This window comes from Fusarium keratoplasticum, chromosome 8 (genome assembly GCF_025433545.1).
Source record: "Fusarium keratoplasticum isolate Fu6.1 chromosome 8, whole genome shotgun sequence".
NCBI lineage: Eukaryota > Fungi > Ascomycota > Sordariomycetes > Hypocreales > Nectriaceae > Fusarium > Fusarium keratoplasticum.
In genome coordinates, this window is record NC_070536.1 from 742573 (window position 1) to 756310 (window position 13738).

The 13738-nt window shown below is 54.5% G+C and overlaps 4 protein-coding genes across 4 annotated transcripts; 3 read left to right on the plus strand and 1 right to left on the minus strand.

Annotated features, from left to right (window-relative positions):
• Positions 1–1154: 1154 nt before the first annotated feature.
• On the plus strand, positions 1155–1712 carry NCS57_01005200 (uncharacterized protein; the record flags this gene model as incomplete). Its single annotated transcript, XM_053059810.1, has 2 exons — positions 1155–1212; positions 1288–1712. The coding sequence occupies 2 exons, from the start codon at positions 1155–1157 to the stop codon at positions 1710–1712; spliced, it is 483 nt and encodes a 160-aa protein (XP_052910204.1).
• A 617-nt stretch (positions 1713–2329) lies between these two features.
• Positions 2330–3913, minus strand: NCS57_01005300 (uncharacterized protein; the record flags this gene model as incomplete). The annotated part of the gene is made up of 4 exons (XM_053059811.1): positions 2330–3452; positions 3508–3525; positions 3581–3647; positions 3706–3913. 4 exons carry the CDS (start codon positions 3911–3913, stop codon positions 2330–2332), a joined length of 1416 nt encoding a protein of 471 aa, XP_052910205.1.
• A 3316-nt stretch (positions 3914–7229) lies between these two features.
• NCS57_01005400 (Kinase) lies at positions 7230–8515 on the plus strand (the record flags this gene model as incomplete). The annotated part of the gene is made up of 2 exons (XM_053059812.1): positions 7230–7294; positions 7453–8515. The coding sequence occupies 2 exons, from the start codon at positions 7230–7232 to the stop codon at positions 8513–8515; spliced, it is 1128 nt and encodes a 375-aa protein (XP_052910206.1).
• Positions 8516–9399: 884 nt separating this feature from the next.
• Positions 9400–10939, plus strand: NCS57_01005500 (MRNA cleavage and polyadenylation factor CLP1; the record flags this gene model as incomplete). The annotated part of the gene is made up of 4 exons (XM_053059813.1): positions 9400–9435; positions 9519–10308; positions 10360–10626; positions 10677–10939. 4 exons carry the CDS (start codon positions 9400–9402, stop codon positions 10937–10939), a joined length of 1356 nt encoding a protein of 451 aa, XP_052910207.1.
• Positions 10940–13738: the final 2799 nt, after the last annotated feature.

Sequence of the window (13738 nt, forward strand, 5' to 3'; positions counted from 1 at the left end):
GATAGACAGCCCAAACTATCCCACCCTCCTCTCACGTCAATTCACAGCCACCCTCTAACTCACTGTTGGTGACCGAAGCTTCCTCTTACCGTGCTGTTCTGGGTGATAGCTCAACTCCAGTTGCAAACGGCAAAAAGAGTGGACAATGATGGATTTAAACCACCTGAGTTGGACGAACAGGGAATCGAACCCTGGACCACTCCCAGAGGCGAGGATCTATGAGAAGAAACTTGCTAAGGGAGTATTATACCACTAAACCATTCGCCCGGAAAGAAAGGATAAGGTACAATGGTGGGATGGAACCACCACGGCTGGACGAACAGGGAATCGAACCCTGGACCACTCCCAAATGCTTGAATCATTCAGATGAATCATGCTAAGGGAGTATTATACCACTAAACCATTCGCCCTTGAAGGGATTTGATGGGTGCAGCCTTTCGGATGCGCAGCCATGAGGGGATCGTGTTGCGCTTCGAAGCTCGCGATCTCGCGGAATGCCGCCAATAGTGTGTCAAAGAAACGTTGCATCAGACGAGCAGAGATAGAGCTTGAGAACCTGCATTCCAAACCTTGTTTAATCTACTCACTCCCTATCGTCCTGACAATGTCCGGCCTAAACCCAGCCGTATAAGTCAGTTGGGTGACGTACACCGGAGGAGTTGCGCTCCGAATCTGACAGGCTCAACCCTACAAGGCAGTCGCCGTTTGACAATCCCAGCCAATGACTCGATAATGGAAGCCTGGCCTAGTCTCACAAGAAAAAAAGACGAAGCTGCAAGATAATTCTACTGCGCTCCGTTGGATGCTGTGGCTGTAACTGTTGGTGGGGTTAACTGATGTAGCCCTGGGTGTCCAATCGTGAGGCCTCGAGACCTGGCCCATTACGCAAGCCCCTCGCTTGACTCCTCACCCCAGAGAACGCCACCAGGTGACCTGCTGCAGAGAAGAGAGGTACGTACCTGAGCTTCGGCGTCATCGCCAGCCGCCTCAGCCTCAGAGTTCCCGAGCAGTCACACGCCCTCTCACTCCCTCTTCCTCCCTCCATCAAAGCCAAAGCTCGCGCGATAATTCAACCTCTAAAGAACATCCGTTTTCCTTTGAGATTTTCCATTTTCTAGACTTCCTCTAGAGCTTCACCTTTTTCCTCTGCAGCCATGTGCTCCGCCGACATCTTCCTTGCTTTCCTCGCCGTCCTCTTCCCCCCACTGCCTGGTAAGTCGCCTCCATCACCAAGTCGCATGCATCATTGCGCATCAAACACGACGTTCGCTAACTCTTCGTTTTCAGTCTGGGTCAAGTGCGGAATCTGCAGCGCAGACTCGCTCATCAACATTCTGCTCTGCGTCCTCGGATACATCCCGGGTCTTCTCCACGCCTGGTACATCATTGCCAAATTCCCCGAGCCGCCCTACGAGTACGAGGCCGTCCCGAATGATCGCGAGGGCGGCCGTGTTACCTACGTCTACGTCCAATGCCCGCAGGGCCACCACCAGACACAGAACCAGCAGCCTAAGCCGCAGCCTCAACCCCAGCACAGTGGCAATAACATGAACTACGGCACGCAGAACGCCTCCGCCTCGAGCCAGGCCCAACCTGCCCCTCAGCAGCAGGGTGTCACGGATGCTGGCGAGGGCAGTTCTGATAACCACGGTGTTCCCCCTTCGTACGCCGAGGTCGTCGCTGGAGACCACAAGATTCAGTCAAGGGATTAGATGCTCAACTGGATATCGAATTGAACGGGTTGACGGGGTGACTTGCAAAGCCCGTCTCTGTCGCTACTCAAGGAACTTGAGCCGTTTTTGCAGAGCGGCTCTCAACAATCAAGCGGGTCCTCCACCAAGGACCTCAGGTGAGATGGCCGAGTTGGTTATGGCGTCAGGTTAAGGTCACCTTAACAACCTACAATTCCTGATGGAGCAATCCTCCTGGGTTCGAGTCCCAGTCTCATCAGATCATTTCTTTTTTTGCGTCTCTCCACGATTTTTGTTTTGGTTGCAAGTTTTGTGGGAGTGGCTGGCAACCTGGCTGTGTAAGAATTGTGTGGTTGTGGGAACTCTCGGAAACGATGCCTACGAACGCAGAAGTCTCTTTTTCCCTCGACGGGAACTATAATAGGAGTTCAGGGGCATGGATCTTGTGTTTTGCACTGGAGGACTTATAAGGATTGTTGGCGTTGGACTCGCTTTTGGACGAAGCACATGTACCTTTCGCACAGTTTATTGTGCTCAGACTTAAATTCCATTGATTCACGATCTTGGCGTCTATCTTTGCTAGCTTGTGAGATTCTACAATCATTCACTTTGCCCATACCCAGCCCAATCGGCTCTCTCTAAACCTCCTTTGCAGCTGCAGCATGTTGCTTCTCCTCTGCATCGGGATCATGGATGGACGGCGCCGGACGGTCCGAATCCCTTGGCTCCTTGTAGCCTCGCATCAACTCCTGAGGGAGGTAGGTATAAAACGAAGGGACGATGATCTCGACCGACTTGACGAATCTCAGACCAGCGTCCAGCTCGTAGATGGTCGCGGTGGCCTTCATGCCCGGCGCCATACACTCCAAGATGTTGTCGTCAAAGAAAAGCGTCATGGTATCCTCGGCGATGGGCCAGGGGAAGGCGGGCGTCTCCCAGTCGTCCTCGATGGTGCCCTGCTTGAAGATGGCCTTCCCGACAGGAACGTGCTCGAATGGGTTGTCGCCGATGACGAGTGACTTGACTCGCTTGATCATGTCCTCGCTGGGACGAAACACCTCGACAAGCTCGATAGTGCAGGTAAACTCTCTCTCGAGCTTGGGTTCCTTGGTGCATATACGCCCAAACAGCTCTGGCTCGTCCATCAAGGCGATGGCTGAGAAGAAGACAGACTTGGGATCGAAATCCTCGGGGCGCTTGTACTGTTGAAAGGCCCATGCCTCTTCAGCGGTTTCTGCAGGACAGAAGAGATCCGCGGCAGCAAGGTTGAAGTTTCCAGGGAGGGCGGTATAGAGCTGTCGAACCATGGGCCACTCGACGCAAGCTGTATCGCACACCCGCAGAGCGGCTTTGACATCATCCTCACACTCTGGACACACGTCGTGATGAAGGATGTATCGGAGGAAGTTGACAACGGTGTCGATGCCCGTCATCATTCTTCCGTGCTCAAAGGACGTCAGCTGTACAAGAGCAACCGAGATGAAGCCAGCCGCAACACCAGCAAAATCGACAGTCCAGGCATCATCATCGCCGTTGTAGAATCTTTCACCAGCTGCCGTGGTCCCGTACACAATGTCAGTCGCAGTCGCCTCGCGCCGCTCAGCAGGAGTCAGGTCCTTCAAGTCCTGACGGCCAAGGCCTCCAAAGGCGCCGGGGTTGCAGTCGACGCCGCCGAGGAAGAGATACTCGTTGAAGTAAAGAGTGCGGTCACCCTGGAGACGACGGCGCGAGCGGAAGCGCTGGATGCAAGACTGGATGCGCCTGAGAGGTGTCAGCAATGGAACTTTGGAAGGGTGCTGAGCGTAAGCGATCTCACTCTGTAAATGGAATGTACCTCCGGACATGTTAGCTTCTCATTCGACAAAGATACTGCATTCCCGATAACTTACGGGGCATAGATCTCGTTCTTTTCCTCCTTGGCTTCATCAGGGGTCATGGGCGGATCGGCGAAATACTCTAAGCCTGCGTCAGCTTACACCCTATCGCCAAGTGTGTGGGTAAGGCTGTAGCATACCTTCGAAGCCATTACCGCGGTTCTTGGGCAGTGAAGTAGGACCCCGGTTTATCAGGGTCTTTCTGCCCCTTCTGCCCCTTCCCGGCTTTGCGATTCCCTGCAGTGAGGCTGGCAAGGCGGGTGGTGGACCAAGGTCGGTCTCTGGCGCCTCGGATTTTTCGTCCTCTACTGCGGAGGGTGGCTCAGGCTGAGGTGGTGGAGACGACATTCTGAGCGATGTGCGAGCGGTGAAGACGTTGCGATGGTCAAGAGAGAAACGGGTTGGTGTTGAGGATCTGAGGTGCTCTTGACTGTGATTCACTGACGAACTTGAGAGAGGAGATGATGAACACGAAAAGGAAGAGGAAGAGGGGATGGTTAAAAAACTGGAATTTGAAGAACAAAAATGAAGTAGGTAGCTACTCAATACATTAGGGAAGCCTCATCATTTGGTCAAGTTTGCGCGGCAGCTGGCGACAGCTGGCTCGCAGCGGCTGTTTGCTTTGCAACATGGCAAGCAGATAGGAAGCTGCAGGACATGATATCCATCTACCAGCGTTGCTTATTTGACCTACACTCAAAACTGATATTATACTGGATGTATTACTGCCCGCGAGAGTATTTGATGCTCAACTCCTGGATGAGATGTAGTTTGCAGTCGGTGTAACCATTGAGACTTCAAGGAAATCAACTCACAGCAAGTAAGCCGGCGCAAAAATCCAAGACCCGTTACTCAAGCCAAGTTCAAGACTATCGCCTGATAGCTTGAGGCTAGGTGCATACCTAGTGCTCTCGCAACTACGTTTGCTATCTGCACCCAGCCTCTTCACGGCTCCCGGCTTGAAGAAGCAAGCGCCCGTAATACCCGCCCTACCCTGATGCCTCATCAGGCAATATCACATTGATACTTCTGAGGCTCAGTAGCTTTAGTCCGCAAAGTCTCCGCTTGCACTTTGATAACAAGGCAACCAGTGCGGGGTCGGAGTTGGGTCTAACGGTAGGGCTCAAAGCGAGGCTGATTTTCACGATAGCTTCTCCCCCCTCCCCATCTCAAGGCGGGGCTAGATGTTGTTTGTATCGCACATTAGACACACCATCAAGATACACCGCAAACTAGACCAACAAGATTCCGGAAAACACGGAACGGCCCATCCCGGCCAAGAAAGGCGCCAGATACTTCATTGGAGCTTGTCGTGAGCCTGCTTCGCGAGAAAAAAAAGCACCAGTTGATGATGTGATTCGCCAAAGGGGGCTGGGCGTCGAGGTCAGTTGACGATGATCACGGGCGGTCTAGGGCTGTCGGGCCAAGCTCAACACTCCCAATGGGAACCTGGACGAAGAGTAACGGTGAGACATGAGTCTCCGAGTTGTACGACTTGTTGTTGGTGGTTGTTGGTGTGATTGCACGTTTGTAGCTGGATACGGATTTACAACCTTGTCAAGTGGCCCAACCCAACTCAGGAGTTTCGCACGTGGGCGGACATTTCAGCAGAGCCCGATATATGGGGCTATGATGTAACTGCCCAGCCTTCATTTCACGATGCACGGGCTAGTTGGGAAAAAAACAAAGATGAGGAAAAAAACGTGCAACGCTGCACTGCATGTACGGATCTCAATGTGATTCCCGACGGGTTGGTTTGGCATGTTGGACTGGGTCGCATTAAGGATGACGTGATGGATCCCTCTTGATTATTCTCAAAAGTCCCCTGCTCTCATCTAAATTGCCTATAGCAAGCAACGTCGAGTTGATTGTGAGACTAGGATCAAGTGGCTGGCTAGTCCCGTGAAGGCTCTGTTTCAAGAGGTGCGAAACACACCAAAGACTCCTAGGACAACGCACAACCAACATAGACAACGCATATGATACCCCATCTTCTGGATACCTTGTGTCCCTTGCATAATAAAACACCATGCCAGTTGCTCCGGACTGGACTGGCGATGGGAGGCGACGTGTAACCAACCAACCCGGTCACTGTTGTCGACGGTGAGACAGAGATGATGTGGTCGCCTTGCTTCTAGCGGCTGCACGAGCCCACCCTAGGCGCACTTGGACGGCCCCCCTTTCGCAGACATCTCGAGAGCGAGTCTGCCCAGCGGGTTCCGGAGGCGGCTCAGGCCGGGGTGAGCCCCCGTCTTCCCTGGAGAGGTCGCCTTCTGACAGGCCTGACGTTGGTGTGGCTCAGCGGCTGCCGCAGCTTGAGGCAGCGCACGCGCTCTGGCTCTGGATAGGATACGACGCCGGACTCTGGCGCTTCATTTGGGTGAATCAGACATTGCCGCCATGGTCTGTCCCGGAGTGATTTGTCCAAGGGGGGCTTCGTTATCGGTCTCGCCATCGCCTTTCGCCTGCTCGCACTTTCTAGGGACCACGGGAGGTACCGCCTCCACCTTGGCTGGCTGGCTGGCTGGCTGGCGACTTGGCTGTGTACCTAGGGCAAACGTCTTACTGGGCTGTTGTTGATGATTTGATGTGATTGCTTGGGAGTGGAATTTGGATGGCCTTGTCCTGTGCCTGTGCCTGCCTAGCCACAATCCCCCTCTTTCACATTTTCCCCATCTTCTGTTAGTCGACGGGGACGGGGGGGGGGACATTCCAGTATAAACTCCAAAGAGACTCCGCCGTGATCACTGACCATCTCGAACCTCTTCCTGTCTCCCCTAGTCTATCCTATGATACCGCGTCTCGCCAGCCGCCGTTTGAAGAATATTATTTGCTGGTTTTGCGCCGCCGTCCTCCAATTTCCCACCTCGCTCCGTCGCATCCGCCACCAAGAAAGGCAATTCGCAAGGTTGACCTTGACCTTGGCTCTCACCGATTTAAAAATTGGATAGAAAAGTCGCCACTCGCGCGCTCCCTCGCTACCCCTCGGGCCAGCCTAAGCCAACACGACAAGCCTCTCTCCCTTCCTCCCTCGACTCGACTCGACGTCAAGGAACGAAACGGATCTGACCCTCCCACCGCTGGAGCCCGCCCACAGAACAAACACACACGGACACGAGACTCGGCCTTGACGTGTCGCACCTTGTCAAAACCGGGGGCTGATCCTGCGCTGATCTGCAATCGAAATCCCTTCTTTTTTTGGCCTGCCGCGCCCCTGACTTTTTACGAGTCTGGGTTTTCCCTTGTTGTTCCTTTTTTCGTTTATCTTGGGACCTCGTTGATCCTACCTATACAAGAAGGGAGTCAGCGTCAGCGGCCAAACTTTCTGTCCCAGTATCCATCTCTCCACTCCGTCACAGTCAGAAATACGCTACGCTTTGCCTTGCGCCGAGAACTTAGCGACAGTCTTCCTTCGCCTTGCTAGCCTTCGAGCTTCAGCCTCTTTCAGTACAACGCACTCGCCATTGCTCGTCATCCTACTCGTACTGGTTAGCTCACCGCTCCCGCTCGACTTTTGTCGGTGCTTAAAGCCCGCCTACGTCTGTCGCTTCTGGTTGCTGCCTGTCTCTTGTCTTCTTGACTTGACTCGCTTGGTCTGGTCTATCTTTGCTATCGCTACACCGACTGCCGGCGCGCACCCACCGCCACAACCCCCATCATCAAGATGGGATCCAAAGGAATGCCTAATCGCCACGAGCTTCGCGACTACAACTACGCTGTCGCCGGCCAGTGAGTGTTCAGATCCCCTTGCGCTCTTTATGCGCTGCACCTAGCCCCCTGTCTTGTCCTGCTGCTCTTGTCGCTTCGCGCCTCATCGCGCATCGCGCATTTGCGTCACAATGCCTCGGTCCCCCGCCGCACTACAAAGGCTGACCTTGCTCCTCCAGTGCCGGCACGCTCTGTACCCCCAATGGCGAGCTCTTTATCAAGCCCTGTACCCAGTCCGAGATTGATTTCTACCAGTCTGCTACTCGAAGGCACCCCGAATTCGCCGAGATCATGCCCTTGTTCATGGGCTCCCTGATGCTGAGCGACCCCGCTGACTCAACAATTGACGAAGCTGTTGCCGGTGTTATTTCCCAAACTGGAGATGTCAAGACGTCCAAGGAGGAGATTGTCGCCTCTGTCCGCCAGCAGGTCGCCGAGGCTGCTGCGCAACCGCCCAAGGACACTGTTACTTGGGTCCCTAGTAAGGACAACAAGATCAAGACCGACAAGGCGGTTGTGCTAGACAATGCGACGTATGGGTTCAAGAGCCCCAACATTCTCGACGTCAAGCTTGGTGTCAGGCTATGGGCCGATGACGCCCCTCTACAGAAGAAGCAGCGCTTCGACAAGATCTCGGCCGAGACCACCCATGGCAGCTTGGGATTTCGTATTGCAGGCATGCGAGTCTATCGCGGATCAGAGGATGCTACTGAGCTGGACGAGGAAGATTACAAGATCTACGACAAGGATTATGGCCGAATGCTTGTCAACAAGGACAATGTCGTGGACGAGTTCCGAAGGTTCATCTTTAACAAGGCCGCCGGAATCGACGAGGATCTTGGAAAGGCTGTTTGCGCCGCCTTTGTAAGGGACCTGCAGAGGGTTGAGGAGGTTCTCTCAAGTCACGAGAGCCGCATGTACTCATCTTCGCTCCTGTTCATCTTTGAGGGTGACGGCGAGGCCCTACGGAGTGCTATTGAGGAGAACAATGCACTCATCGATGCGGAGGCCGGCATTGGCCAAGCGGCTCGAACTACCAAGAGGGTTGATAGTGGCATCGCTCTGGATGACGATGACGAGCTGGACGAGGACTCAGACCTCGAGGCTTCGTTGCCGCAAATTTACGGCCTGAAGCTTATTGACTTTGCTCACGCCGAATGGGCGCCCGGCCAGGGACCTGACGAGAACTCACTGACTGGCGTAAGGAGTCTGCTCCGCATCTTTGAGGAGATGGGACAATAACCTTAGACGCTCACGCCTTTGACGACATGATGACAAGGAACGATTCGTTTTACCGACCGAAAGAAAATGGGGAAAACAAAGAGAGCATTTGCTAGACGGAATGAACGACTGGAACCCCGATACCCATGTGTGATGGATCGAATGGAACATGTAGAAAACCTCCTCGGCGGAGACGATGGCGCACGGTGTCCACGATGATGACCATTTTATTTTTTCAAGCTCGACAACAATGGGGATCTTGATTTTGCGTCTCGAGATTACACTCGAGGCAAAGGGACAGGCGTTGAGGGAAGGTTGGGAGCATCGGGATGTAAACATATTACCTGGCAATAGAGCAGGACATCAAGCCTGGGGAACTCTAACAAAAGAACGGGACCTCAGACCTTCAGCTGTCTGACCCGAATGGAATCCAATTCCTATCAGTTGATTCATGGCCATGAAGCGTGAAGCTATCCAAGTGAGACAATGATGACCGTTGGAGGAATAGGACAGCTCCGACAATGGCTGTCTGCGCGTGTCTCGGTTTCTCTTCCGAAAGCTGGGGGTTGAACTCATGCAGGATCTCGATCTAGGAACATTTCGAGCATTCACGGTGGAGGCCACGAGGTGGTAGAAACACCCTCTGGTGTTTCTTGCCCAAAGGTGAGGTGACAGAAATGCCCCCAAGTTTATAGGGGTATATCTGCTTGAGTATTTATGTCACGTGGGGCGACCCCAGCTTTTGGTGTTTTTCCCTCCAGACACCATCCCAGCCCCGGCCACACACCCTTACATTGAGCTTCTGGAAAGCTTCCATCGCAAGGGCAGCCCCACGCACAGACGCGCACGCGCGATCGCAGGACGACTACACTCACTTTCTTTGTTCAAAGTCGATGTAGCCGGCCATGTCGATTCCAGGCCTGGGCCAGATCCCCTCGCAGGTGAGTCTCCTCCGTCAAAGATGGATGTCAGGCGACTCTATCGCCGCTTTCCAGGTGTCTCGACAGCTTCGCTAACTTTTCAGCCCACCGCCTCTTCTACCCGCGTCCTCGCCCTCCGTCCCGTCTGCGAATGGCGATTCCAAGTGTCCCACGGCTCGTCCGTCATTGTCAAGGTCCTCTCTGGCACAGCTGAGAAGGACGGCGTCGAGCTAGCCCCCCGCAATGCGTATAACTTTTCCGGCGTCAAGTCCAAGATCCTGACCTGGCACGGATGCGAGCTCGAGATTGACGGTCGCTGCGACAGCGAATCCATCGCCGACTACGGGAACCCGACCGAGAATGTCGCCAATTCGCATCTGAACCTGCATGGGCAGCTTAACGATATGCGCCAAGCGGCGGCAAGAGAAGGAAGAGAAGGGCCGAGGGTTCTTATTACAGGAGGAGTCAACACGGGCAAGACGACGCTGGCAAGGACTCTGACGAGTTATGCGACGAGACAGGGCTACCAGCCTCTGGTGGTGAACGCAGACCCCAAGGAAGGGCTGCTTAGTCTTCCAGGGACGCTGAGCGCCAGCGTGCTTGCGACTGTCATGGATCCTGAGGCTGTGGACGGTTGGGGTAGTACGCCAACGAGTGGTCCAAGCAGCGTCCCTGTCAAGCTACCTTTGGTCTTCTACTATGGACTAGAGTCTCCTGAGGAGGATCCCGACTTTTACCGTGAGCTCGTCAGTAAACTGGCCGGTAGCGTGAGTGGACGGTTGAACGAGGACGAGAATGTCAAGAATTCAGGTGTCATCATCGATGGCACGGGTCTCCCCGAGCAGACCAAGGACGGGTTCGACCTTGTTGCGCATATTGTTGATGAATTCTCCAGTTTGTACTCCCATGAACCTGATCTTGAACAGCATGCTGACGTGGTTATAGTCAATGTTATCATTGTGGTTGGCTCCTCGCATCTTGGCGGAGAGTTGACCAAGCGCTTTGCAAGCGAGCGGACGAGCCTTGGAGAGCCTATCAGTGTGGTGCCCTTGGACAAGTCTGATGGCGTCGTTGAGCGTGACGAAATGTTTATGCAGCACGCAAGGGAGGCTGCTATCAAGGAGTACTTCTTTGGCGACTCGAGACGGACCTTGAGCCCCCTGATTCAGCAAGTAGACTTTGACAATGTCGTCGTGTACCATACACCAGAGCGTATGCTTGACCCTTGATCCTACATCGACATGTTGCTAACGTCCTACCAGACCCGACCTACAACGGCGAGACATTAGCCCGCGAAGAGCCGTCGACCCCAATGCAACACTGGACGCTGGCCATTATGCACGCGACACCTAAGGAGTCGCCCGATACGGTCCGCGCCGCAGGCGTCATGGGTTTCCTCTACGTGTCCGATGTGGACGAGGAGCGACGCAAGATCAAGCTACTCTCGCCGGTGAGCGGGCGGTTGGGCGACCAGCCACTCGTGTGGGGGAAGTGGCCGGAGCCGTACATTAACCTGCTCGGATGAGGCCATCTTTCATGCTTTGTTTGCGTTTGCAGATCTACTCGTGGTCCTCTATTCGTCTCTTTGGGTTATATGACGGGAAAACTAGGCTCACAACAATGCACAAGTGTCTGTGCGATTGTGTATCTAGGCAATTGATAGCTACAATATCGGCAAGCTGTGCCGAGATGAAGAAACGGATGCGTGGCATTGCCTATCTGCAGTTGGCTCATCGCTCCCTCGGTGTTATTTAGGCCGGGAATCACCCGATTGCTCTGTTCCTGGTGCATGGCTGCTTGTGCGTAGAGTTGTATGGACGCGCTTGGCGTCGGAGATGAGGCCCTTGATGTCTCAGTAGCATCCATCCATGCAATTGAGGGACTTTCATCAACATCTTGGTGCTGCAACGCCATGACGAACCGCTCAACAGCTACTAGAAACATCTACCGTGTGCCTCTTCCAAGCCCACGTGCCCTGGCTGCAGAGTCGGCATTCCCTAATGTGGTAACTTCCTGGCTTCGCGGCACCCATCCGCCGCGAGGTCCCTAATTATCCCGACGACTGGCGTTGCTTTTTTTGTTGAATTCTCCACACCATCATCCTACGGGGAGCGGTCGAGAATCAGCGAGTTCATGGCGCACCCCGCAAAAGCCGGGGGATGGTTCTTGAGGGATGTGAAGTTGTAGCTGAAGTGGGGGGGAAGGGAGCAAGGGAGGATGAGACGTGAGAATGAGGAGAGATCGCTGGCTGTGTGGTGTGATGGTGGGCGCGGAGATACGAGAGGATGGGTTCGGTGAGCGAGAGGTTGCAAAGAATATCCGTTTGCCTGTACGGATAGTTCTCCGTACCTGCTTGGAGATGCTTCGCCGGAGGGGATAGTGTCAACGGGTACGGAGTTCCGTGTAAGTTTACGCCTGGCCAGCGCCATTACCCGTCTACTTTCTTTTTGTTCAAGCCTCGTCCCATGGCTATTGTTTTCCTCTTTTACACCCGTCTTGTCCTACAAACACCCGAGTGACTGCCGCTGCTGACCGTCTCGGCCGTCGGACGACGTCTGGTCTACCCCGGCCATCGGCCGGGACATGGCATACGCACGGCCGGGCCGGAGTCCAGAAGACGGCTCCGACTAGTCCGCCTCACACTTGACCCTTGACCGTAACCTTGCCGTTCTACACAGTGGGAGAAAAGACTCGCAGCAACCAGGTTGAAGATCGGAGGATTCTTCCCCACTGGCTAAAATTACGTAGCCTGCGCATTTATTTCCCTCTCTGGGGGAGGGTCCAATTCACACCTCCCCATGCACAAGTTGATGTGCTCGCCCCGGTGAAATGGCGGTGATATTCCACAACAGCCAAGACTCACCGAAGCATGGTGACGTCCACAGACGCATTGCAAGACCGGAAGCAGAAGAAGGGCCTTGGAATAGCCGTGGGACCGGGGTTGGGGTTGTTGTTCCAAGGTGGTTTGAAGCAGAGGCCCCTGCTTAAGCTTAATTATTAGCGCCCTCTTGCCTCAAGAGCCGCGACGGCCATGCCTGGGCCAGACCGTCTGAGGAAAGGCTCCGAGGCAAAATAATCGAGGAAAAAGCTGGGGGGACTCGATAGGTACAGGGAAACCTACGGCTAGAGGCAATGGAGGCGACGGAAAAGGGTCATCTGCTCGGGAAAAAAAGAAGAGGACGGAATCGTCGATTGAGTCAAGCACATCAAACACTTGCCAAGTCTTTGACTTTTCTTGGACTGGCAGGTGATGGGTCGTCGTCTTGGCTGGGGCGAAGCAACAACAACCACGCAACTATGGCAAAGCGAGGCCTTGTACACTGGTGTATCTCGCCAAGCACAAGCCCATTGCCAAGGGCAAACAAGCATTCGTCTTGATCAAGAGGGAAGCGGCAACAGCGAGACGACAAGCGATTGGGCGCTGGGGGATTGATGGGGATGCATCAGCTAGGGTCGTCATGTGGATATAGTCCAGCTTGGCATTGGATCTTGTCTCTAAAGGTAGCGCCTCGGTTTCTCTGGATTCCTGGGATACATACGGCCTCCCACACATGGCTGCTGGAACATGGACGCTAGGGAGATAGTGTGGATGGACAGCTCGGTATCAACGGGATCTCGCTGCCGTTTGAGTGTGCCACATGCTGAAAGGGTCAAGGAGAGCCCGTTTGGGCGCATCTGCCCCTTGGAATGACCTCCCAGTTTGCACCGACTTGCCATGGATGCCGTGGGTATGAAAGCTGTATTCCCCCGCATTGTCTCACAGTCTTTGCGCTTCGAGTCGCACAAGCCAGGCCCCTCGTCTGTAGACAACCCCGCGATGGGCGGCTAATTTCGTCCGTTCTCTAGGTCGCTTCCATCGCGCGCTGCATTAGCCCCAATTACTCTTGATGACGACAATGAAACAGGCCCGAACGGAGGAGGGGAAGAGGGACGAACAGCACAATAATGACGATCCGACTTTGCGCGCCTTGGTCTCCCAATCCCGTCCCGTCTCCCTCCCACTCGACATGGACCTCGTGACCTTGGGGGTGTGCACCGACTTGATTCGCCCGCGTGCGGCGGTACTTGGAGATACATGGATCCCCACTAGATCACTCAGCCACTGCAGGCAGGCTGGCAAGTCGCGGCAAAGTCTCCCAGCCAGTCACAAACTGGCCAGACATGGGTTCCACGTCTTCCCCCAGGGTGTGTCGACCCGCTGTAGCCCACCAAACCTAATCTCGACGATGCTCGTGCTCGATAACTCACCTTGGCTTACAAGTACACGCACACGCACTGAGAAGAAGGAAGCAGATGCACCCGTAGTGGGGTTGTAGCCATGGGC